A 27332-nucleotide genomic window follows, 5' to 3' on the forward strand; every position below is an offset into this window, starting at 1 on the left:
GTGGTTGCTGGGACGGCGGGAGGGAGGGCTGAACAGAGAGCAGAGGATGTCCAGGGCAGTGAACCCACTCTGCACGATGCTGTAGCGGTGAACAATGCTACGATACATTTGCCCAACACCACAGAACCGCAGCACCAAGCATAAGCCCCTAGTGGACCCTGAGTGATGAGGGACTGTGGACCCCGGGCAATGATGTCAAGCCCACGTGGGCTCACCGACTGTAACAAACGTGCCACTCCAGGACGGGGCTCATGGGGGATTCGGGGGGGCGGTGCGTGTGTGGGGGGAGGGGTACATGGAAAATTCCGCACTTTTCATTCAATTTTGCAGTGAACCTAAAACTGCTCTAAAGATACAGTTTATTAATAAAACAGTGCCTTGTTTTAACAGGTAATGTTAGTTGCTAATGAGGCTAAGTTATATGTGTATGAGTTTATTATTTATTTCGATTTCTTTTTCTAAGAGTTGCCTGTTCATGTCCTTTGAACATCTTCTCTTGGATTGGTTATCTTTTTCTTAATTTAATAAGAAATCTTTGTATTTTAAGAACATTAATTCTTAGTCATATATACAGGAAATTTTTTCCCAATTTTTCCTCCGTATTTGATACACATATTTCAATGTGAAAAAAGTTATTAAACTGTACCATTTTATTTATTATGGTAACGTCTGGGTCTGTGGCATGTTTGGAGAGGCTTTCCCCATTGCAAAGTAATAAAACTATTCTACTGCTTTTTATCTTAGAGGCTCATAGTTTCATTTTCATGTTGAAATTCCCATGCATCTGGAGTGTTTAGAAGAGGAGAGGGCCTCTTCTAAACACAGAGGGCCAGCCCTGTGTTTTCCAAATGGCTGCCCACTTATCTCCTGAATCTTTGGTGAATGATCCATTTAGCCATTGAATTGAAATGTCACCTCAATCAAATGTGAATTTTCCCTAAGTCCTGGAGGACTCTATAGGTTCATACTGAACACATTTCTTTTTTTTTTTTTTTTTTTTTTTGAGGCGGAGTCTCGCTCTGTCGCCCGGACTGGAGTGCAGTGGCCAGATCTCAGCTCACTGCAAGCTCCGCCTCCCGGGTTTACGCCATTCTCCTGCCTCAGCCTCCCGAGTAGCTGGGACTACAGGCGCCCGCCACCTCGCCCGGCTAGTTTTTGTATTTTTAGTAGAGACGGGGTTTCACCGTGTTAGCCAGGATGGTCTCGATCTCCTGACCTCGTGATCCGCCCGTCTCGGCCTCCCAAAGTGCTGGGATTACAGGCTTGAGCCACCGCGCCCGGCCTGAACACATTTCTTAAAGCAATGTTTCTTTTACTTAGCAGGTAACCAGTGAACACAGCTAACTGGTTAAAAAATGGTTAGTTGAATTTTCTTGCTAATCTTGTCTTTCTGAGCAAAATCTAGAAGGGATTTTCTTTTCCTTTCCCTTTTTTTTTTTTTTTTTTTTTTTTGAGACAGGGTCTTGCTCTGTCACCCAGGCTGGAGTGCAATGGCAAGAACTCGGCTCAATGAAGCCTGGACCTCCTGGGCTCAAGTGATGCTCTTGCCTCAGCCTCCCAAGTACTTGGGACTACAGGTGCGCGCCACCACATCCAGTACCAGCGTGTACTGCCATACCCAGCTAATTTTTTTATAGGGACAGGGTCTCACCTTGTTGCCCAGGCTGGTCTGGAACTCCTGAGCTCAAAGGATCCTCCAACCTCGGCCTCCCAAAGTGTTGGCATTACAGGTGTGAGCCACCGTGACCGGCTAGAAGGAATTTTCTTTTAGCACGTGGCCACAGGCAAGAAGTCTTCTTTGACTTCAGCACCGGAAGTCAGCTGAGCTCTTTCTGAAATGCACTTTTTCTGTACTGTGTAGCCACCTAAGCGACTTACCTCTACAGCATGAGTCTCCACACTGATGATGAAGACTTGACCTCCAGAAGCCGCCCACAACGTGTCTTCCATCATGAGTAGACTTCTAACTGGCAGGACGCCTAACTTTATCACTTTTTGAGGTTCTGAATCCCAGGATCCATCTTAAAAGAAAATAGTTCATTTCATTCAAGTTCAGTTTTCTGTACACCGGAACAGGAAAATGGGATCGCACATCATTTTAAATAACTGACAACTGAAAGATCACCTACAGTGTTAATGCTTGTGCCTGATCCTGGGTGTGTCTGGGGATTCACAAGCTGACACCCAGCCCAGTTGGGCCATGGTGCACAACCGGGAAGCACAGACAGCTGCAGGACAGGCAGCCCTCAGGATCCTCCCTCCCCTCACCTATCCCTTCCGTGTGTGTCCCAGACAAACGACTCATTCACCCTGAATCTCAGCTTCCTTCAGGGTAAGATCGAGACCATCCTACCACTAGCCACAAAGGTTATTTCAAAAATTAAAAATGGAATAACGCATGTACAAAGCTCATCAAAGTACCCAGCACACAGGTGTTCAATCAATGCTACCGTTTACAGTAATAGTACATAAGATGATTCGGTCATCATTAAAAGGAACTGTATTCACAATAATCGGGCAGATGTTTCATTACCCCATTAGCTGTTTCCGTTCTAACATGTGCCTTGCTCTATACTGCATCACGAGGAGAGGCCATATATTCACAGAATACTTTAAGAAATCAAAATTGAAGTAAAAGGAATTCCTTACTTTTGAAGAGTTTGTTCTCTTTCTTGAAGCCTAGAGTCACATAAAATATTCTGGTCTGAAAATATTTCCAAAGATCTACTGACGAAGTCTTTCACACTTTATATCAAGTATGAGTTGCTAGCTTGAATACCAATAAAAATTATTTGAGGCAAGATCTACCAAAAACTTTTAAAGTGACTAATGTAATTATCCTATAAATAATTAAAATGAATTCTTCAATTCTCAATCTAACCATTAATTAAGCCATTGACCTTAAAAGTGTAACTAAATTATTAATCCATCAATGCCGTCGACTTTCTAATCAAATAAACATGCTTCACTCAGTCAGGAGAACACAGCCTCAGTTCTTATCTCTTTGTTCTGGATTTCAAGCACTGAAAGTTTGAATACAAAACAAGTGTCTGAAGCGGAGGTGTGCAGTCACTAAAAGACAATTATGCAAGCTCTGACTTTTGTGGCATACTTTTAGTTATGATTCAACGTTAATGGAAATGCTTTTATGTTGCAATTAGGCTAAAAGTGTTGCAGGGTAATTATTAGCCCCAGTGAACACGGGCCTGCTTTTCATTTGCAATATCTGCACAGGGCCCATTGTATCATTATGTGATTAAATATGCACATGCACCCGTGCACAACACACATGCATGCACACACACAAGTGCACATGCCACATGCATACACACACATGTGCATGTCACACACATACACACGCAGGCATGCACATGTACACATGCACTCACCCACAAGTATGTGCACCTGCAGTCACATGCACACATGGACACACGTGTGCACATGTATACTCAAGGCACACAAACCTGCCTGCACACACACATATGCCCTCACAATCACGTGTGCATACACACATGTGCATACATGCACACACACCTGCTCACACAAGCACATCCCCTCACACTCCTGTGCATACACACACGTGCATGGGCCTTCCCATTTGGTACTCATAGCCCTTTAAATAAAGCACTGCACACTGCAACCTCTAGAAATGTGTGGGTTCAGGGCAGAGTTACAATTTTCTCTGACATTCACACACTCTGAAGGGCATGGAGTGGCACAAGAACGCAGGGTTTTGAATCCTAGGTCAGAGTTATCTCTGTCTACTGCCCACTGTGCTTGGATCCTGGCTGTCCGGTGTGGCTTGGCAGTGTCCTACCAATAGCACAATTCCTTTGAAACAAGAACTCCAAGATCAATGACAGGATGGCCTACTTCAGACATTTTGCTTGGTTAAGGTTTAACTTCCAACAATTGAACTTTGTTCTCTGAGCACCTGGGTGGGTCATTCTGCAGTGTGGGCTTGTCTTTCTTGGGATGACTTCTCCCTGTGTATGTGCCCCAGGCCAGAGCCCTCAGCAGGCCGCCCACATCGCAGCTGGACCCAAGCACACGCTAATGACGTTTTGAACTAACACTTAAAAATCTGGAAATTGCCCACAGAATTTCAGATTTTTAAGTCCCTTGAAACGTCAGAACCCTGGCAACGGTGAGGGGCTGGGAAGCAGCCTCCTCCTCCCTCTGCACAGGCCGAGGCCTCCAGCCAGCCACGTTCCCCACCACCAAGAATGAAGTGGCAGGCTACGCGCTTCTGAACAGGCTGCCTCGCACACTCCCACACGGTACGCCTGCCAGCGCTCGGTGAGGAAGATGCAAAGAGACACGTTCCGCAGATCTCAGTTACAGATCATGCAACGCGTCTGATGAGGCGAAAACACAGCCCAGCACAGGGCTCCGCCGGGGACAGGACAGCGATGTAGACAAGTAAGAGGCTGGAGAGATGCTCGCTAGTAAACCCAGGGGAAAAAAGGGAGACATAAGCATAAAATACATTTTATGTAATAGAAATGTAATTTCTATTCTATTTAATAGAAATGTGATTTTTCCATTTAATAGAAATGCAATTTCTATTGCATTTAATAGAAATTAGAAAAACAGAAAAAAATCCAGATTATGTGAAAAAGTCCTATCAACACACATTTCTCCACGAAGCTTCATGAAAGAGTTGAGTGCAGACTGATAGGAACACAGGCAGCAGCAGGGAGGTGGCCTCCGCCTACCGTGGAGCAGAGACAGGATGGGAAAGCCGGCCAAGGAGGCTGGCAGAGGTTATGACAACAGATGAATGACAAAGCAGGACTGGAATGGGAGAGCCCAGGCCCGAGGACACACAACCGTCCATGGAGAACTGAAATCATGAGGCCAAGTGAAGAGGGGGTGCAGACCGGAAGCCAGGCTGAGGTACCACCGGATGAGAGGGAGGCAACTGGGGGCCCGCCAAAGAGCCAGGGATCGGCCAGCGATCAGCAGGGTCAGAGTCCAGATGGCTGCGGGGGCGAGACAGGAGCGGCTCCTGTGCTGACTCTGCCAACCGGAGTCAGAAAGAAGACCAGGCCTTCTTGGTGCAGGTGCACACACAGACCAGGCTGGAACTGAGAGAAGAGACAGGCCTTTTCATATTGTTTTACATTGTTTTATACTCAGAAAAGGAAAGAAAAGCGAAACAAAAGGCAGGTAGCCTGGCCCCTAAGAACCAGACCTAAAATCAAGAAACCAGACCCAAAACCAGGCCTGGGCCTGCCTGACCTAAGGCTGGTAGTTAAAATTCCACCCCTGACCTAGCAACTGATGTTATCTATAGATTCCAGACATCGTATGGAAGGACATTGTGAGACCTCCCGTTCTGTTCTGTTTCACTCTGACTACCTTCGCTGGCAGCCCCTGTTACGTACCCCCTGCTTGCTCAATCGATCACGGCCCTCTCACGTGGACCCCCTTAGAGTTGTGAGCCCTTAAAAGGGACAAAAGTTGGGCACCTGACAAGCTCGGATTTTAAGACGCTAGCCTGCCGATGCTCCCAGCTGATTAAAGCCACTCCCTTCACTATCTCAGTGTTTGAGGGGTTTTGTCCATGGCTAGTCCTGCTACAGAACCACACGGGAGAAGGAGGGGCCATCTCCGTGGAGCCAGTGGAGAGAACCTCCCCAAGGAGGAGGCATCAAAGTCCGAGGGCAAATAACACCCCAGGCTCTGGGATGGGCTGGCGCAGATTTCTAAGGAGGGAGGAACTCCAATAGCAGCAGGCGGCCAAATGCTCAAAGCAGAGAGAACCAGGGGTGGTTGGAGGGCGGAAGGCCTTGTGGGCAAGGAACAAGGACTAGAGGACTGGAATTCTATTCTAAGTGCACTGGGGACTCACCAGACAATTTTCAGCAGGGGAGGTAAAAACCTTATTTACAGTTTAAAAAGCTCAATAACAAATATTTGGAGAATGAATCAGTAGAAGCACAAGAACAAACGCGAGGCTAGGCTGCCATTCAGGCAGGAGCTGGGCCGTTTGGACCAGGGTGGTGATGATGGGGGAGTGAGCTGGGACATGGTCTCGGGGCACAAGAACAAGCGGTGGATGGCCTGGGGAAGACGACAGGACCCACCACGGCGTCACTCCTGGCCGTGGGGAGGGTGGCGCAGGGACGCTTTCGGTGAGGGAAGCCCTGTGTATTCCACTCCGGCATGGCAACACTGAGACTGGCTGGGATCCAGCTGGGGCTCGGCAACCCTGCGCTCAGGGCTGAGTGAGGGGCCAGGAGAGCAGCCTCAGCCAGCACCAAGGAAGCTAGAAGGAAAGCCCCGTACCCAGAGCTCCCACAAGCAGCGGTGGCCAGATCCACAGGAAGAGCCTGCAAAGCACAGCTGCCACCAACGCGGCAGGGGCTGGAGAGAGAACAGACGCACAGCAGCCTGCCCACCCCCCGCGGCTGCGGGCACCAGGCAGGATGGGCCAGGGAACGCCTTGTCTGTGGCACCCAGCAGAACACAATGCAGTCCTTAGCCCTGTTGGCCAAGAGAACAGCAGGGACCGAGGGCACAGCACCGGGGCAGAGGGCTGGCCCAGGTCCAGGAGGCCCCGCCGGGCAGGCAGGCTGCCCTGCCCAGCTGGTCAGCGCAGCACACGCTGAAGGAGGGCACTGCATGGCCCGGGCTCCCCATCCGAGGGGGAGAAACAGGAAGGCCGAGAGAGGGGGAGGGTGGGAGGAGACGGGGAGACTGACTTCTGAAACGATGTCTCTATATTCAACAAACACCTTTTGGGGAAGAAGCAAGGCATACAGGCCTAGGGCAAGGGTGACAAGACGGGGGCTGAGGCGCAGGGGCCGAGGCGGGGTGGGGGCGGGAGGCGGGTGGGGGCACGGGGGGGGCGTGGCGGGGAGCGAGAGGGCGGGAGGCCCGGGGGTGGGATGCTAAACCAGATGCAGGGTACCCCGGAGTGAACCCCGAGGACCCCCCAGGGGGCTATGAGACCCGCCTCACCTGGGGCCCTGGCGTAGCTGGCGACCGCCCCGTTGACCAGGCCAGCGTACAGGCTCTGAGACGTGCAAGCCAGGCTCATGACTGTGGACTTCTCGGGAGTGAAAAAGTGCTGAAGTCTCACTTTCTTGGAGCCTTGACTGCTTTTATAAATGGAAATGCTTTAAGAGAAAAATACAGGCTAATAAATACATTTGCTCCTTGTGAGAAGAACCAGGGTGCCTATTAACATAAACACAAAACTTTTCAACTCTTCCCTCTTGTCCTTCCTTCTCCATTCCTAAGGACACTTGCCTGTACTTTTAAAAAATTTGCAACCACCTTGATTTATTTTTAAAGGGGAAATTCTGGGATATATGAAAAAAATTAGTTCTTCCTATATATCTTGGAACTTCACATCAGGAAAATCATTTTAACTCTCCTTTAAATGGTGTCAGCAATTCAGTATGATCATGACATAGAATATGGCTGTTTTATTCCAAAATATAAGGGGGATGTGCTTTTAAAAACCATTAATAAAAATGAGACATTTCAGTGGCAAACAGCCAAACTTTCCCCTTTAAAGAAATACCACTTCTCTTTAAGAGTTTCCTAGAATAATTTCCATGGGTCCAACTGACTAGTTATTTCAAAGTGCAATGACCCTAAAAATGTCCCCTGGTATCCCCTAATTCCTGCACGGGCTACTCCTGAGTCAAAATCAAGGACTCTTTCCAGGACAGGCTCCCCACCACGGCCTCCACGGGCAGAGCTGGCTGATTCTCTGTAACACGGTAAGCACACCCTACCTTCCCTCCTCCGTCCCTACACAGATCGTGGGGACCTCAGAAGCTCTCACGGCCGAGGTCTCGGGGTCCAGGGGTACCCCAGGATCTCTGCGCTTCTCCTCAATGGGAATGTACAGCATGCAGAGGATGCGAGACTCCACATTGAAGCACTCGATGACTTTGGGGGTGGAATTTTGAAACGAGACGATGGCGATCTGACCCATTTGATGGGTGCAACTTCCGATCTGAATCAGAGAATTAGGAGGAAAAAAGAAAATGAGCATGTGGGGGCTTCCATAATACGCTGGAACCTGACACTTAAAGGCCATGACAAGCTTCGATTTTCATGTGAGAATCAACACACTTAGAATATTCAAAAAAATGCTTAAACAATTGCTCACGGAGCCCCTTTTTCTTTTCAACATATTTAATTTGGTTTCCAAAACACTTTAAAGCAAGAGCGTAGCTTTCCTTTTCACAAAGTCACATTTCTATACTTTAAAAATCATGTACTCATCACAATATGAAGGTAAGGGCCCATCCATCCTCAATTTAAAATCCTGAGGCAGATTATTATCAATTTTAATAACAACACTAATGTTTAATGACCTTGGTTAAGAAAATAAACCTTTCAAATGTGAAAAACATCAATAAGAATACATCCCAAAGTAGATCATTGGAATTCAACATGTGGTATGCTGTGGAATTTCTTTTTTTTTGTTTGTTTCTTTTTTTTTTTGGAGACAATCTCACTGTGTCACCCAGGCTGGAGTGCAATGGCATGATCTTGGCTCACTGCAACCTCCGCCTCCTGGGTTCAAGCGATTCTCCCGCCTCAGCCTCCTGAGTAACTGGGATTACAGGCACACGCCACCACGGCCGGCTAATTTTTGTATTTTTAGTAGAGATGAGATCTCACTATGTGAAAGTACAGATTGGGTTTCGCTATGGTTGGCCAGGCTGGTCTCAAACTCCTGACCTCATGATCCAGCCGCCTTGGCCTCCCAAAGTGCTGGGAATCCAGGCGGGAGCCACTGCGCCTGCCGCAGATTTTCTACAGTAGCATTGCTGCAACAGTGTACATGAACTTCCTGTGTGTTTGAATCTCTACAATGAGAACACATAGCATAGTTAGTTTCCCAATTTAACCTCAAATTTATTTATGCATTTTCTAAGTGGGAAAGGGTCTGATCCCTGTGAACAGAAAGCACTAGCTGGTTTAGGGTGGCGTTTTCCATTGATTCTTTTTCTTTTCCGCCAACTTTGAGAATGTTGTTAGACTCTCCTTATTCTTCCTGTATTTGTTGACGCTACATACAGACATCCCAGTTTCATGCTTTTGTGGGAAGGATGCCAATCTGTCAAGCCTCTGTCCTGCCTACAGGGCCTGGGGGCTATGACCAGGCCAGGGGATGAAGCTTCAGCGATGACAGGTCTGCCTACCCGGAAGGAAAACAGTTCTCTTGGAAGTGGAAACCCATAAGGGAATTAAGGCTGCTCCTCCATTCATAGGCTGGTACAAATGAAATACCAGGTAATTGGGTTGTTCAGTTTCTGACACTCAACTAGGAACAGCGACCAAGCAGGAGCTGTGGCTGTGAGAAGTGAGAGGCAGTGGCGTGCTGCACAGGATGCCTGGGAGGGAGCATGAGAGTTTGGAAAAGCACACTGGAGCCCTGGAGGGCGCGTCTGAGGCTGCAGGGAGGGAACACAGGAAACCAGAGACGGAGAGCCTGGGACCACACAGCTCTAAGAATGTCCTCTGGCTTGCAGGAACCAGGAAAGTCTACTGCAATTCCAGCCTAATTTCAGATGCGATATTTCATTTGGAACAAATTAATGTTAACTGCTAAGTTTCCACTGGAAAAAGCCAGTCTTGGAACAAGAAAAAAAATCCATGCAATGTTGACACCAAAATGGAAAAACATATTAAAATTATTCTCTTATTAGTTAGTAGTCTTTGGACTGAACTTTATCTGGTAAATGTTTTAGATGAAAAGGAAAAGAAACAAATATTTGCATTCCTAAGAACTCTAAATCTTTTCCAAAAGTGATCAGCTCCTTTTCAAAGAAGTTTTCATGTTTATACGTACACTCTGGGATATGCCACCACCAACTCTCTACTGAGCAATTCACATCTCAGTCTCTCATCACATTAGGCATGAATGTGGATTCTCTGTGAACTTGCCCCAAAACCAAATAAACACATCTTACCCACAGGAAACCATGTGCCGTGGAAAATGAATCTGGCTGGCTTTCATTGTTTAGGTAAGGTTCAGGATTATAAGCAGCACATTCAATCTAAAATGGAATAAAATCAAACGCTCACATATAAAACAGAGCTAAGAGGCTCCTAGACTACATAACATCTTAAATGGATGATGGATGACTTACTTCCAATGTATAACCACAAAAAATTACAGGTTCATCATCTACCAAAGATTAAAATAGGGAGGATAAAAGTTTAAAAGTACAACTCTCAGAAGTTAGCTTTTTAGAAGCGAACACCTAAGTAGATTCAACCTTCGGTATCTTAGTCTTCAGATCCCATCAGCACGCTGAAATCCAGCGTGTCGGGGCACTTCAGATGGGAGGGCTGGCCCTGCAGGCATCAAGTGCAGTCTGTGATGGCCTGTGCCTCTCCCTTTCCCTGTCCCATCCCAGCCTCTCCCAGAGGAGTCCTGTACACTGCCTGAGACTCCCAATGGGAGGGGTCGGGGAGCTGCTGGGAAACCCTGGCCAGAGACCAGGGTGAGAAGAAACATCTTTATTTCTTAAAGAATAGGATATCGTCCACGTCACTGAAGGCCCTGGCCTGTGATGCCTGAGTCAGCAACACTGGCAACATTAATAAGATGCCACCCTGGAGATGGAGTCGAGTCCGCCAAGGCAGAGAGCGGGCACGGTGCCTCAAGCAGACAGGAGACCTGGAGTGAATGATCCACGGTGGAAACAGACTGCTTGCCAAGCAAAGGCAAAACAGAGCTACAAATGTGAAACATGTGTCCCGTGTAACTAGCAAGGCCTCAGATGCCGTGGCACTGCTGGAGTACCCGAGGGTCCTGGCCCAGGACCGCGCTTCGGAGACAATGGCTGGGCATTTTTTTAGGTTTCAAACAACAGCAGTCTTATTTCCAAATAAATGACCTCTAGAGAAGCGGTCACTATGGTGAACCTGGGAATTCTGACCACACCCCTTAAGAATCATTCCCCAGGTGGCCCAGTCAGAGGTGCGAGGTGCACCCCACCCCGGGCCCTGCTCCCTTCACCTTGAACTCCTGCTGCTTGGCCACCATCACGGGCATATGTCCGACAAGGAGAGGATGCTTCTCCTTTTTAATGTGATTCCCATCGTCTTCCACACAGAACCAGCCCATGTGGTTCTCCTCTTCTGCGATTAGATTGAGAGAGAAATGAGCAAGAATGCAGTCAACTCACACACAACAGACCTGCTTCACAGGTTACAGCAGGCTAAGTTTCTGGTATTCTGTTTGTATACGGCCAGACGACGCCATTGTGGAAAACAGACAATCTCTTCTTAAAGCATAGGCTGTATATTCGCAGCATTACTTTAGGAGGCAGCCTGGTCTCATCTAAGAGGCAGAGACCTCTTCCTGTTTGTACCTCCTGAATACACTGGACCCAAGGGCTATGAAACTCTGCTGTATAAACCACATAGGTCTACTTCCCTTTGTCGTTCTCCAGTTTTTCCAAAGCAAAAGAAATGTTTAGATTCAAATACGAGAGATGTACTGAGAAACTTTAAAACATGGTATAATACTATGGGGTCAACAAAAGTACAATGAAATGGAGAAATATTTTACTACCAAAGCAAACTGTCAACCTGAGCATTAAAGAATACGTAGCTGATCTGAAGACGAAGCGGGGCTTATCTGCACGTCCAGCTCATTCTCCTTAGAGAGTGGCCACTTCCTTGATTGCTAAGTCACTCTGAACCTGACCTGGCAAATGACCAAATTATTCAGCAAGATAGAGAGGGGCTGTGTTTCTGCTTCCTGGTCAAGTGAGCACAAAGTCAGGACAGCTTTCCCTTCCAGGACAAAGCCCTTCCGCTGATGAGAGCTCCCTGGGGCAATGGCGTTACCCATGCTCCGCACTCCTCTTCTGTATTTTATACTCCGTTAACATTTCAGACTATCTACAGCAGAAGGAAAATTTTACACACACACGACACCCCAGTGTGTTCTGTGTAGCAAGTCTGTAAGCATGTGTGTAAGTACATCACACACACCCCGCAAAAAACAATCAAGGCTGAAGAGACATAGGAACAAGGAAATCATACAGTCACATCCATCTACAGTGAAACCCTAGGGTTTATCTTTGGTGCTGGGAGGATCTTTAGTGACCCCTCAGCCCAACCCTGTGTTTTGCTTCTCAGTGAGGGGTGAGCCGAAGGGCCAAGAGGAACAATGACCTCCCCTGCCATTTGGAGGCTGCCGCCCACCGCCCACTGCCCACCGCCCGCCTTGAGCACCTGGCTCACGGTGAGGCTCCACGGGCTTCCTCTGTGTTCAGCTGCCTCAGCTGATATTCATGTTCTGGTACCAGAAACACCATCCATTTTAACACAAGACCCCTCCATTTTAATATGAACATCTTAAAAATCACCGGGGCTAGGGCGAATTTTCCTGTTTAGAAACACTTTCAGGTCAATGGATGGATCTACTGCTGAGTTTCCTTCCCAACCCTGACCTTACCCTTGTGGGCAGGAATTCATCATCACACCGCATGCCTCATTCAGCCTCAGTCAGCCAGACCTTACTTACCCAGGGCGAGCTTGGCCATCTGTAAGCTGTTGACCCAGGACTCCTTGATGGCAGGGGTGAACGTATTGAACACAGCTGTAAAGAACGTCGGTCGCCCAGATCTGCCAGAAAAGACAGACAAGCATTCATTTTATAAAACGTGCTCCATCCTGTGAGGTTAAATTACACATTTTGCCTGTCTGATAGAATCAGCAAACCAAAAAACATACATGTCATGACAAAGAACCATTTTTTTTCCCCAGCATTGGCCAAGAAGGTTTCGTTTTAAAGCTACTACTAACTTGTCCTGCTTCCCCGGGAGCTGTAACTGAATTCTGCAGCAGTCCGCAGCTCTGATTTCATCTTCTTTCTTCAAAATAAGCCTTTGTAAACCTGATGTCCAGTCATGGGCTACTGACTGGTTTAAGTTCTACAAAGGAAATAAATACGCACATTTCAAGAGTGTTTAAAAAGTAGGGCCATCCCAAGGAAGATAAAAAAACAAAATTTTAGTATGAGAAATTCAGACCAAACGAAACTATCGGATTATGAAAAAGAAAGCTTTGGGAGTCGGATGACATTGGTGGGGGCGGGGCTGAGACATTTCTAAAACAGAACTGATATTCAAGCCTATTGGCAAAAGGAAAAAAAGTTACCATTATATAGTCTCGCCTTATCTAACGTAAGAGAAAATGTACATTCAGATTAATTTTTAAAGTCAAAATGAATTCTCACTTCTGGTAGAACTTGGAGATATAATCCCATACTTACAATGACTTAAAAGTAAAGGCAGAATCTTAAATCCAATTGCTTTGATTGTTACCTGATAGTTTCCTTTAAGGTTTCCTATCAGCTGAGTGATTTGACCAATTACATTTAAGTCATGCAACAAGTTTTGTAAATCTTGATACAGTTGTCCTGGTCCCATGTAAACTTTGTCTACAAAATAAGCAAAAAGAAAAAAAAAAGAATACAAATGTAAAGCCATATTTACTCCAATAATTGGGGGAAGAAAATACTATAATACTAGTTAAATAATTTTTAAGTTGAGGGGTGAATCTAGAACTTTTAAAAAGTGGACATTGTCAAGCATGTAGTGGTTTATCCTTTTCTAACATTTATGTAGAAATAATTTTAGATGGAAAAGTTGCAAAGAGCTGCCTCCTGAGTGCCCAGGCCTGGCTTCCCCGAGGATAACATCTGACGTAAGCGTAGCATGCCGTCAAATCCAGGACACCACATTGACATGGCACTCCTGACTGATCTACAGACCGTCTTCAAACCTCACCGCTTTCACACAAATGCCATTTTCTAGTCCCGGATCCAGCCCAGGGGCTCGTACTGCGTTCAGTGGTCACGTTCCCAAAATCTCCTCCAGTCTGGGGGAGTTTCTCAATCTTCCTCTTTCGTGACCCTGGCATTTTTGGAGGAGGCTGGTGAGTTACAGAATGACAGAATGTCTCACAATTTGGGTTTGACTCATGTTGTGTCCCTTTTGTAATTTTTCAACACTGTTGACATAACAGCTATTAGTAAGAGGCACTTCAAAATGACATTTAATCTCAACCACATTTCCAATAACTGGGGTCATCTACCATCAGAATGAGTTCCCCAGTGATCTTTCCTAAAGTTTTTTTTGTTTGTTTGTTTTTAAGGGAATAGAAATGATTTGTCTTTGATGACTTGGGTTAGAGGAATGACACGTGTCCTGGGGTCTAGGTGCCCAAGTGAGAATTGCTCCACCCCTCACAGAGGGTTTCCTGTGTACTACAGGAAGTGATGTTCAAATACTTCCTCATTAAATCCCACGACGGGCCCACAGGCACAGACAACAGATTCCTCCATCTCCCTACCTGACTGATGACAGATTAGAAGGATTCGATCTCAGAATTAGCCTGAGTATCTGTACTTTAAGCAATACGCAGTAATACACTCCTTCTTTTCCACTTTTCATAGAAATAAATTGTCTAAGGTCAAACAACCAGTAAGAGAAGGAGCCAAAATTCAAACCCAAGGAGAAGAAATTCACTTAAGTTGAGTAAGGTGCCTTGTGTTTCAGCCGGACAGGCTTCCCGGCCGTGGGTCTGTAGAATCGCACAGACTTGAATATAGTGGAATCGCACGGACCTGAGCTTACAGCGCTCAGAACTTGGTCTCAGGCTCTGACGTGGACATTCTGAAAGTCTTTTTCTTTTTCTTTTCTTTTTTTTTTTCTTTTGAGACGAAGTCTCGCTGTTGTCCCCAGGCTGCAGTGCGATGGTACCATCTTGGCTCACTGCAACCTCTGCCTCCAGGATTCAAGCCTCCTGAGTAGCTGGGAATACAGGCACCTGCCACCATGCCCAACTATTTTTTGTATTTTTAGTAGAGATTTAGTAGGGGTTTCACCATGTTGGCCAGGCTGGTCTTGAACTCCTGACCTCAGGTGATCCGCCCACCTCGGCATCCCAAAGTGCTGGAATTACAGGCGTGAGCCACTGCACCTGGCCTGAACATCCTGAAATTCTTAATAATTTTGAAGAAAGGACTCTGCATTTCCTTCTGTGCTACATCCCACAAATTATGCAGCTTGTTCTTTTAGTGTATGTAACATATATAATACATATATATATCAAAACTGAAAAAACCTACATATTTCCAATAAAAATATTTCAGATATATGTATCTAAAAATATTTACTATATAACTGAAGAGTAGCATAACCATTTATAATTTTGCAGGCACTTTATGTTAAAGACATGCTTATGTGGTATTTATGCACATGGTAGGCCTGATTTTTATCCACTATCTAGACAAATTCAATTACTAACTGCATTTGAAGTATCATGAAGTTTCATAAAAAAGGGAGCAGCCAGGCACAGTGGCTCATTCCTGTAATCCCAGTACTTTGGGAGACCGAGGCGGGAGGATCACCTGAGGTCAAGAATTTGAGGCCAGCCTGACCAACATGGAGAAACCCCGTCTCTACTAAAAATACAAACTTAGCTGGGTGCGATGGCGCATGCCTGTAATCCCAGCTACTCGGGAGGCTGACGCAGGAGAATTGCTTGAAGCCGGGAGGCAGAGGTTGCGGTGAGCTGAGATCACAGCATTACACTCCAGCCTGGGCAATGAGAGCTAAAGCCCGTCTCAGAAAAGAAAACAAAAAAAAGGGCAAAGTGATCCAGTAGTTACACATAGCAACTTTATTTATCCTTACAGAATGCTTACAATTTAAAATGTTTCATAACACACATATTTGCTTTCATTCATAAACTCTGATAATAAACTCTATAAAGACAACCTTATAATACAAGTATAGGCTGGGTGTCGTGGCTAATGCCCACAATCTCAGCATTTGGGAAGCCAAGGTGAGAGGACTGCCAAAGGCCAAGAATTCAAGACCAGCCTGGGCAACATAGTTTAAAAAAAACAAAAACGGCCGGGCGCGGTGGCTCAAGCCTGTAATCCCAGCACTTTGGGAGGCCGAGACGGGCGGATCACGAGGTCAGGAGATCAAGACCATCCTGGCTAACACAGTGAAACCCCGTCTCTACTAAAAAAATACAAAAAAACTAGCCGGGCGAGGTGGCGGGCGCCTGTAGTCCCAGCTACTCGGGAGGCTGAGACAGGAGAATGGCGTGAACCCGGGAGGCGGAGCTTGCAGTGAGCTGAGATCCGGCCACTGTACTCCAGCCTGGGCGACAGAGCAAGACTCTGTCTCAAAAAACAAAAACAAAAACAAAAACATAGATTTAAAAAAAAATTAGCCAGGCACTGTGGTGCATGCCTGTAGTCCCAAATACTTGGGAGGCTGAGGTAGGAAGATCACTCGAGCCAAGAAAGTCAAGGCTGCAGTGAGCTATAATTGTGCCACTGCACCCCAGCCTGGGCATCCAAACAAGACCTTGTATCAAAATTAATAAATGATGAGTAAATAAAATTATAAGCGCAATGTTTATTAATTAGTTGACTTCTTTTAAAATATGATCTTCACAATTATCATCCAATCAAATTGAACCTTCTATTTTTGGTGTGCAGCTCTACATATTTTCACACATGTATATATGCATATAAACATCTCCCCAGTAAGCCTGAGGGGGAACTCCAGGGCACACACAACAGCTCCTTCACCCACAGAACAGCTCCATCACTTACGGACAGCTCCATCACTCACAGAACAGCTCCATCACCCAGAGAACAGCTCCATCATCCACAGAACAGCTCCATCACCCAGAGAACAGCTCCATCATCCACAGAACAGCTCCATCACCCAGAGAACAGCTCCATCACCCAGAAAACAGCTCCATCACCCATGGAACAGCTCATCACTCACGGAACAGCTCCATCACCCAGAGATCAGGTCCATCATCCAGAGATCAGCTCCATCACCCAGAGAACAGTTCCATCACCCACGGAACAGCTCCATCACCCACAGAACAGTTCCATCACCCAAAGATCAGCTCTATCACCCACAGAACAGCTCCATCACCCACAGAACAGCTCATTACTCACGGAACAGTTCCATTACTCACGGAACAGTTCCATCACCCACGGAACAGCTCCATCACTCACGGAACAGCTCCATCACCCATGGAACAGCTCATCACCCACAGAACAGCTCATCATCCATGGAACAGCTCCATCACCCACGGAACAGCTCCATCACCCAGAGATCAGCTCCATCACCCAGAGATCATCTCCATCACACACGGAACAGCTCCATAACCCACAGAGCAGCTCTATCACCCAGAGAACAGCTCCATCACCCACAGAACAGGCCATCACTCACAGAACAGCTCCATCACTCACAGAACAGCTCCATCACCCAGAGATCAGCTCCATCACACACGGAACAGCTCCATCACCCACAGAGCAGCTCTGTCACCCACAGAACATGTGGGATAGGTCACAGGGATTCCCAGGTGCACAGATTTCAGTTCATTAGGAGGTGTAGGTTCAAGAGGTCTAGTGTAGTTAATAAGGTATTGTATACTTGAAAATCACTAAGAGTGGACTTCAAGGTTCTCACCATGAACAAATGGCAAGTGTGTGAAGTAAGGCATATGCTAGTTAGCTTGATTTAGCCATCCAACAATGTATACATATTTCAAAACATCATGTTTTAAACTGTACATGTATATGATTACTTGTCAATTAAAAACATAAACGTTTTTAAAATAAAACACACACACATACACACACGCACACATACACACAGTGCCACCGATGTGAAACTATCATGGGAAGGGATAATACTCTTTTCCTAGTGTATTAAAGAATCTTCTGTACTGAGATAAGGAGGAGTTCCTCGACCTCATGGAGCATGGAAATGTGCTGAAGTTTTACGTCTGCCAGATCATCAGACAGTTCATAATAGGGCACCGTCAGGGCACAGATGACACCACAGAGCAACCCGAGGCTTCCTCATCAATGGGGACAACGTGTGCTGCCAAGGAAAGCATTTGCACTCACATCCCAAGAATAACAACAAACCACACAGTGCGGCCAGTGCTTTTCAAATGTGATTCTCAGTTTCAGAAAGAATTGTTTCATGTTGATTTCAGGCCAAAATTGATTAAAGAAACCCCTGCAGTCCAGGTGCAGTGGCTCACACCTATAATCCCAGCACTTTCGGAGGCCGAGGTAGGCGGATCACCGGAGGTCAAGAGTTCGAGACCAGCCTGGCCAACATGGTGAAACCTCGTCCCTACTAAAAATACAAAAAAAAAAAAAAAAAAAAAAAATAGCTGGGCTTGGTGGTGCACACCTGTAGTCTCAGCTACTCAGGGAGGATGATGCAGAAGAATCACCTGAACCCAGGAGGCGGAGGTTGCAGTGAGCCAAGATCACACCATTGCACTCCAGCCTGGGCAACAGAGGGAGATTCCATCTAAAAAAAAAAGACAGAAAAGGAAAAGAAAGAAACCCCCCGCAAATCAGAATTTCTGTTAGAGTTGACTTCCAGCCCTCTAGTTGACAATTTCTGGAGTTTTCAGTTCTTTGCTGCTGCAGTGACACACAATTGCTACACTTCTGCAAAAGCACTTCCCGAGTCTTTCTCACGGACACTTCTCTTGTTTCCATGGAAATCCCTGCAATCTGTTTGAAAATTCAGGGTCTGTCAGTGAAACAGAATTCTGTGTGGCAAACAAGGAAGGGTTTGTGTGGCCAGATCAATAGCAAGCATGGCTGGAAAAGCCCCTGGGGGTGTTCTCGGTTCCCGAGAACCTCCATGCCTGGGCTCAAGGGGCACCCTCACAGCATCTTAAAGCCTCTCCTCCACGGTGTAAGACTGTGAGGTGTCCGAGCGGGAAGGTGTCTCCAGGCACTGCAGAGAAGGTGAGATCAAGGAGGAATGGGCACTACCCTCTCCATGCCAATGGCCTGACTGTGGGCAGCCCCAGCCCCCACCAGTATCCTCTGCAGCTGCCCATCGACCTTCATGGGGTCTGAAGACCTCTGCACCTCCGTAGCTCCTTAGCCCCATAAAACTCCTGTGTGCGTTTCTTTCTGGTGTTCTCCTCTTCAGAGCTGTGGCAGGGGTCTCTGCGGACCACACTCCCTAGTGCGGCACATCACCTCTGCCTCTGCCTCCGGACTCCTGCGTTCCTGGGGGCCCTGCCCTCCCCAGGACCTCACCTGCCTCCTGCAGGGAGCTTCCCATGGTTCTCAACCGGCAAGGCTGGTGCTGCCAAAGGAAACGGACTTAACATGGAACGGCCCCTTTCCTCCAGGAACAAAGTTGACCAAAAGCCTCATTTCCCTTGCAGCTGGAAATAGTGTTCGCATTAGCGATGTCTAAGAGTGTCTGTGCACGGTGTGGCTACGACGGAGGAAGAGCTGATCAGAACACGGTGCTAAAGAGAGACGATGAGTCAGCCGGTCGCGGTGGCTCATGCCTGTAATCCCAGCACTTTGGGAGGCTGAGGCAGGCAGATCACTTGAGGTCAGGAGTTGGAGACGAGCCTGGCCAATACGGTGAAACCCCATCTCTACTAAAAATACAAACATTAGCCGGGTTTGGTGGTGCACACCTGTAATTCCAGCTACTCGGCAGGCTGAGGCAGGAGAATCGATTGAACGCAGGAAGCAAAGGCTGCAGTGAGCCGATGTGGTGCCACTGCACTCCAGCCTGGGCAACAGAGTGAGACTCCATGTCAGGAAAAAAAAAAAAAAAAAATGGAGAGAGACGAAGAGTGGCTGTACGGCCCGTCCTGCAGGGCAGAGGCTGCGGGAATGGGGGAGCTGCTTTCCCAGCTGCAACCGCAAAACTCCCAACAGAGGGATCTTGTTCTCTCTGGCCACCCTTCCAGAAAGAGCTCTCTAGAAGCAGCTCCTTACTTCAGTGAGCAGAGCAGGATAAATGATCCCCACACCTAAAATGCAGTGGGCAGGTTGGAGCCCCAGGTGTGTCAAAAGAGTGTCTAAGAACATGAGCCGAAGAAATTACCCCAAAAAAGGGAGCAAATTTAACAACTGAGAAATTAGAAGCTTTAGACTTCTATAAAATTATAGACACAAATAATACATGGAGACATGTAAAAACAGGCAGTTATTTTCCATAAAGATTACATATAAACACATTAAAAACAATATTCTGAAACCCCAATGATAACATGAACAATTCCCAGAAAAGATACAGATGGCCAATATATATGGAGATGCTCACTCTCAGTAGTAATCAAAGGAAAGCAAATTAAAACAGCCATTAAATCAGGTGAGGTGGCATGCACTTGTACTCCCAGCTCCTCAGAAGGCTGAGGCAGGAAGATCACTTGAGCCCAGTCATTTGAGGTTGCAGTGAGCCACGATTGTGCCTCTAAATGGCCACTGCCCTCCAGGCTGGGCAAGAACCCGATCTCAAAAAAAAAAGCCATTAAAAAATTTTAACTTAAGGCAAATTTACAAAACTGTTTTTTACAAATCAAATCATAAAAGTTTCATTGTGTAATCAAAGTCAGACATAGCCTGTAGAAATGGAAACTGGGGAAGACTTCCTGGAAAGCCACTTGCAAAACTGTATCCAGAGTCTAAAAGAGTACACAAATGTTCTACTCTTTGACCTGAAAATTCCACTTCTAAGGAAATTACCAGACTAATGTGTGAGGCTGTCTCCACGTCACTCTTCGTAGTGGTCCAGTAACTGGAGAAGTTTGCAGTATGCAATAAACTCAGGTTCAATCACGAGGAAATGTCCTGTAGTCAGTTTAAATGACTTTGATTCAGAATTTTTAATGACTGAGAAAATGGTCATCCTATAACGTTAAATGAAAATTCCCTATACAGGATCACGTAGAGCAACTGTGGTATATGGACAATGGTGTGAGGAAAAGGCTGGAGAGAAACCACTCATGTGTTAATACAGTCTCCAGATACAAGAATTACAGGTCATTCTTACATCTTTTTCTTTTTTTTTTTTTTTTTTTTGAGGCGGAGTCTCGCTCTGTCGCCCGGACTGGAGTGCAGTGGCCAGATCTCAGCTCACTGCAAGCTCCGCCTCCCGGGTTCCCGCCATTCTCCTGCCTCAGCCTCCCGAGTAGCTGGGACTACAGGCGCCCGCCACCTCGCCCGGCTAGTTTTTGTATTTTTAGTAGAGACGGGGTTTCACCGTGTTAGCCAGGATGGTCTTGATCTCCTGACCTCGTGATCCGCCCGTCTCGGCCTCCCAAAGTGCTGGGATTACAGGCTTGAGCCACCGCGCCCGGCCTCATTCTTACATCTTTAAACGTTTTAGTGTTTTCAACAGAGAACAAGAATTAACTCCCCAGAGAAAGAGGATAAATTTTAAATAGCATCATACATAAGTCCCTAGTCTGATAGGAGGCACCAATTCAATTTCTCTATAAGCAAGTAGTTTTCTAACATGGAAAGTACAGAAAAATCTTGGTTATGAACCAGTAGTGATCCCAGCTATAACTCAGGCAAAATAAATCCTATGTGGTTCTGGACACGTTACGGCAGCTCCTCCCAACACGAGGCCTAGGAGACTCCCAGGTGCAAAGCTGAAACCACAGCACTGAACAGAGAAGAACAATAAGAACCTTCCCCTGCGACTAAAATCCACTTTGCTTTTAGAGTTTTAACAAAACCCAAGCATTTTCTAATGTGAACATCACACTGCCACGAAGATACATGTCACGTCTCAAACGCCAGATCTTTAATCAAGAAGTAAAACCATCCCTATAGCTTCATGGGGTTTAAAAACCCAGAATATAACATTAATTTGCTCAACATCTACCTCGTATGTGTCCATGTGTACTAGGACACGCGTGTGTGATTCCCACAGAGATAGGACCCTGTCCACAGGCCCTCCTGCATAAGCACCTTTCCGTGGATGACCGTCCGCACTTAGGGACACTCCTAAGGGAGTCTTCTCCATTGAGACTTATGGGAATGACTGGTGTGTGATGCACAGGCATGGCACTCATCTGGCCCATCCCCATGGCCGAGGAGCTAGGATCGCTGCCCTGACAGGCTGGCCTTCAGGTCCTGGACAGGGCTATGACCCTGAATAGAAGGTTTCTGGAATGTCAACTTGACTGACAGTCATAGCTACAGGGATGCATGGGTGTCTAAGTTCACAGGTCAGCTATACAGGCCGTTAGCAATGAGTATTTTTGGCATTAACAGATCACGTAGACTAGTGTGCATGTTATATTTAGAAAATATCGGTATCCCTCTTTGCATGGAAACACTCCTCACCTGCCTCCTGTTGAGCTCCTAAGACAGTGAGTTTGAAGGGTGTGTTACTGAATACCCAGAAAATTCACACCAGTGTTTGTCCCTGAGGTAACAAGGGATATAAACAGACACAGTGACAGAGAAGGCGGCAGCCGTCTGCGTGGAGAACAGAGCCATGCGTGTGGCATCACCACCTCTATGGGACTGTCCTGAAAGCACGTGTGATGCTGGAAGACCCTTTTCTACTTTCTGTCCATCTGCCATGCTGCCCCCATTTCCTCCCCCAGACAGAGGCTGAGCCTGGGGACGGGCCTGGAACAGCCATTCTAACAGGGACCCAAGTCCCAGGCTGGCTCTGGGCTTCCTTAATGGGCTCTCATTTTGTGAAAGTATGAAATATTCTTTAAAAGTAGAAAAGCAGAGAGAATAACTCACGGACATATTTTTACCCACTGCCCAGAATTTGTGATGTTACTGTTTTGCTCCATTCACTTCAGATGCCATTTTCATCAAAAAACCCTGAAAAGGTTTTTTCACTTCTACCCTGTTTTCACTCTGCCTTCCATCCGGAGTCGGCGCCCATCCTCCCTGAGTGCTCTTTGTGCTTTTACTCCCTATGCATGTTGGAAGGCCTTTCTCAGCATACTGATGTTGTCTGTAGGAAGAGAGGCCGTTCATCTGCGTTGAATACGCCGCGCGAGCATGCAGGGGCACAGGACACAGAGAGCGGCGGCAGGAGGTCAGCGGCTCCACAATCGCAAGCAGTTGCATCTGCTCCCCCAGCGAGGGGCCCGTCCGTTGGTGTCACATTCCGCAGGCACGCCGACCTCGGTGTCGCATTGCAGGAAAGCTACTGAAGGCTGTTTCCGGACTGTCCACGGTATTCAGTGTGAAAAGCCGACCTCCCTGCTACTTTGGCCAGGTGGTGTGTTTGCTCTCGGTACTCATTCAAGGATTATAATGACACTTTTGAGTCCTGGGAAAGACCTGCAAATCCACACGCCATACAGGAAAAACAGCGCCAAGTCCTGGCCTCATCTCCCGCACGCACGCACGTGCTGTTTTAAGGTACAACGTTCAGACGATGCAGAAGCGGCTCTTGCCACGGCAATGGAGCACAGAGGCATTTTGTTCTGTTTCCTTTCATTTCGACTGCTGTGTATTTCAAAACACGACAGCTTTGCCATGGTGGGCTTCAGCTGTGCCTGTCCTCCAACCTTCAAGGCAAAGTTCACTCTTACAGGCGTAAGGAGGAAGAATTGTGACCCTTCCCGCCCAGAAGTACCTGACTCTGGAAAGGACCTGTTGGAGACCAGGCACTGTCCCTGCCTGCAGGCGAGGCCATGCAGTGCGTCAGGCAGGGGCCAGGGAGGGAAACCGGGGTTAACCCGTCACTCCTGGGGTCCCACACCCGGTCACTGTGTCCAGAACCCTCGGGGCTGTGGCTGGACGTGCCGCTCAGACCCCTCCCTGCCTCCACAGAACGGCCACCTGGCCACACATCCCTAGAGGCCGCAGCTCAGGGGAGCCTCATGAGGAACCATTTCACGTTTTAAAAATACAGTTCCACTTCTCTCACTGCCTTCTGCTTCAGGAGGATCAGTCAGGTGTATATTCACCTGTTGAAGCTTCCCTTGGCCAGGCTCACTTCTATTTAAAGACGGTAAGTCACGCCCTCCTTCCTCCCTCCTTGGTTCTGATTCTTTGCTAGTAGTGTTTTGCTTTGTTTTTTAAACCATGTGAATTCCGTGGGGGAGGTCCTGTGTTTTCTGAGAGCTCCCTCAATGCTGTGACCTCACCCAGGACCCTTTCTGCATTTGCCTGTAAGTTCCCCTCTTAGGCAAGTGCTCTGTGCTCAGCAGGGACCCTGAGCTTTCAGGAGCTGTCCTCCAGCCTCCTTACGATACAAGCTTGCTGGCAGCATCTCCAGCCACCTGTTCATAATGACTCTGTGTCTTGTTACAAATCGTCCTGTACCGACCACCATATCCTGCCCGACTGTACAGAAGCACTCCTGGCACTCAGGACGCGCTTCTGGGACAGAGAGCGGAACGGGTCACAGCAGGGCGGTCTGAGTGGACCTCCTCCCTTGCTGCAAAGTCCGACAGCACTCAGGGTGGTGGCAGCCTTCTGGAAGCTGCAGGGCCCCTTCTAGGCAAGCTGCCAGTGCTGGGGCAGGACGCTGGTATTGGACCAGGTAGATGCTGGTCCAATAACAACTAAAGCCAGAAGGATCAAAGGCCAATCCTGTTCTGTTAAAAGCTGACCTTACAGCGAAGAACAGAGATGTTTTTTATCTTCACTCATTTTTAAGGATTAACTAACTACAAAGTACTGTGACTGATTTTTACAAAAGTAAACGAATATGTGCACATCTGAAGGAGTGTTCCCCTTTAAAGTACATTCGACTTGTACTCACATTTCTCTAAACATTTTAAGAGCGTCCCTTGTACACTGAGTTGAGACCAGTTGAATAAAAGTGAGCGCGTGCACACACACACACACCCCTACACGGATAACTTCTCCCTGGGAAGGATGGGTGGTAACAGCTCTCCAGTGGCCGTTCTTCTGAAACACCCTTGAAGACCAGAGCCTGGCTGGAGCAACTGATCTCACCTCTCCTCTGGTTCTAAAGGCTCCCAACAGTGGGGCTGTGCGACACCTCCCCACTCATCCCCACAACTCCTACTTGGCACGAGATCTCGAGAACTGGGAGTGCCTGACAGTCCATTTGTTGAAAATGAATTGAGGTTATAAAGATCTTACACGAAGAACCCCCCCGCCACACACACACACACAGAATGGCAACAGCAAACATTACTTTCTCATAAATCCACCTGCCAGACAGGATGGAGTGCAAAGAGAGAAGGAACAGCAGCCCGGTGGAGTGCACCAGCAAAGACGCGGCACCAGGCCAGAGCAACCGACGGCTCACGATCGATATTCCTCCTCCCCACCACCAGCCCCGATCGGGGAAGCTCGCAAAACCTTTAAAATCACCCCAGAAAACTACACATTTTTCAAAATAGCATCAGAGAGTTTGGGAGCTTAAACTAACCCATGGATCCATAGGGGACCCATGGTCACCAGCTTGCAGCCTCTGCAAGAGAGGAAAGTGTCACATCATAACTCCGGGTGTCAAACACCGCAGAGCAAACCCAGGATCCACACGGCGCCTTTGCAGGGACAGGGAGCTCCCTGCTGTCTAACTCCGCAGAGCAAACGCACAATCCACACAGCACTTTTGCAGGGACAGCGAGCTCTCTGCTGAGTCGAACACCGCAGAGCAAACGCACAATCCACACAGCACTTTTGCAGGGACGGAGAGCTCCCTGCTGAGTCTAACACTGCACAGTGAACACACAATCCACACAGTGCTTTTGCAGGGACGGCAAGCTCTCTCCTGAGTCGAACACTGCACAGCAAAGCACAATACACACAGTGCTTTTGCAGGGACGGGGAGCTCTCTGCTGAGTCAAACACCGCATGGCAAACGCTCAACCGACACGATCCACACAGCACTTTTGCAGGGATGGCGAGCTCCCTACAGAGTCTAACACTCACAGCAAATGCACAATCCACACAGCGCTTCTGCGGGGACGGGCGAGTTCTCTGCTGAGTCTAACACCACACAGCAAATGCACAATCCACACGGCGCTTTTGCGGGGATGAGGAGCTCCCTGCTGCAGCTGCTCACTGGTCTCGGGTGGTTGCCACGCCGCCCTCTCTGCAAGCAGAGGTTGTTGGGCAGTGCTGCCTACACTCTGTCAATATCAAGTAACACACCAACGTTTCCAACACTGAATTTTAGAACAGTCATTCAAGCAGCAGAAATCTTATGACTATCAACTGAGAACGAGAATTTCTGACTTAGCTTCTCGATAAAATTTAGAAGTGACAAACGCAAGAGAACTGGAAGAAACAGAAACACTGAGAGTGAATTTGAAGTCATTCTATGAAAACTCTGAGGGAGGCATCAGAGGCAGCCCCATGGAGATGTGGCTCATGGATGTGCCTGGGTTTCGTCAGCATAAACGGTAAGGAGTGAGCTGAGATGAGCAGAGTAAAGGGACGTCATTCGCTGGCTGCAGCGTGGCACTCGTGAGATCAACATGATGGATTTGAAGCCACGTAGACCCCTCATGATTGACGCTAACAAGAGACTGTCGGTCCACCCTGGATGAATCCAGACGTGTTGGGATAGAACCCTTGCCAGTCCGCAGCATGAAGCACAGCGCCCACTTACACCTTCTCTGTAAATGCAAGACAGCACCATGCTCTTACCTGACGTCGGAAAAAAGCCCCAGAGAATTCTGACTTGAGTTCTATCTTCAGACACATACAGAATTAGCAAATTTTAAGTAATTTGTTTTAAAAGTTTTTTTTTTTAATCTAGAAGAACAAAACACTAGTGATAGCAAAACAAGTTTATCACTTAAACTCTCTGTTTAAGGCAGTGGGCAAAAAGATGTCCCAAGAAAAACTGGTTTCACTGAGGTTGACTAGGTGCTTTTTCCATAGAGACGTGATTAAAAAAAAAGAATCAATGCAAGTCTGCAAAACACAATCATATATGTTTTCAAGTGTGTTCCAAAGTCCCCTTAACTGGAGATACAATACGAAAGATCTCCTTGGATTCAGAATAAAGAAAAAGATTTACTCTCCAATGTGACATATTTCTTTTCAACAGACAATGAGAACTTGTCGGTACTCAGTGTTTCTCCTCTTGCTGTGGCTGATGGGGAGCTCATAGTTAAATCTAGAGTGCAAATGCAGTGATAAACTCACTCTAGGTTCTTTCCTCCATATAGTATTTTAAAAATAGGTTGAATCACCCTGCTTTATGCTTTTTTCACATTGTAACTGATTCTAATCTTATTCTAAGTTAACTCAGCATAAATCATAAATAGATGAATAAGAAAATATAACATTGCATGGAATACATACTATTTTATGGATCAAAGTTACCTTTAGCTATTTGAATACAATGAGGCCATTTTAATTATGAATAAATTCTAAGATCGCTAGCATTATAAACTACACAAAGGTGTTTTTGTTCACAAAACCACAACATAAACTTGATTGCTAATCAATGTTACCAAATAATTTAAAAGGATTTTTGAAAACTTTTAACAAGGCATCCAATTTGCTCTTGAATAAAATGTTAATG

At 47.0% G+C, this 27332-nt stretch overlaps 1 protein-coding gene across 5 annotated transcripts in view; it reads right to left on the bottom strand.

Annotated features, from left to right (window-relative positions):
• The window catches only part of ARHGEF10 (Rho guanine nucleotide exchange factor 10), a 135454-nt gene that overhangs the window by 24903 nt on the left and 83219 nt on the right, over positions 1-27332 (bottom strand). For all 5 annotated transcript variants that reach the window (XM_033177668.1, XM_033177671.1, XM_033177666.1 and 2 more), the window contains 8 exons: positions 13323-13438; positions 12802-12929; positions 12521-12621; positions 11003-11124; positions 9948-10034; positions 7755-7978; positions 6970-7127; positions 1879-2021 (listed from right to left, as the gene is read on the bottom strand). In XM_033177668.1, coding sequence (XP_033033559.1) covers positions 1879-2021; positions 6970-7127; positions 7755-7978; positions 9948-10034; positions 11003-11124; positions 12521-12621; positions 12802-12929; positions 13323-13438 — 1079 coding nt within the window. The remainder of the gene's footprint in view (positions 1-1878; positions 2022-6969; positions 7128-7754; positions 7979-9947; positions 10035-11002; positions 11125-12520; positions 12622-12801; positions 12930-13322; positions 13439-27332) is intronic.

This window comes from Trachypithecus francoisi, unplaced genomic scaffold, assembly GCF_009764315.1.
Source record: "Trachypithecus francoisi isolate TF-2019V2 unplaced genomic scaffold, Tfra_2.0 Contig01558, whole genome shotgun sequence".
In the NCBI taxonomy this organism is placed as follows: Eukaryota; Metazoa; Chordata; class Mammalia; order Primates; family Cercopithecidae; genus Trachypithecus; species Trachypithecus francoisi.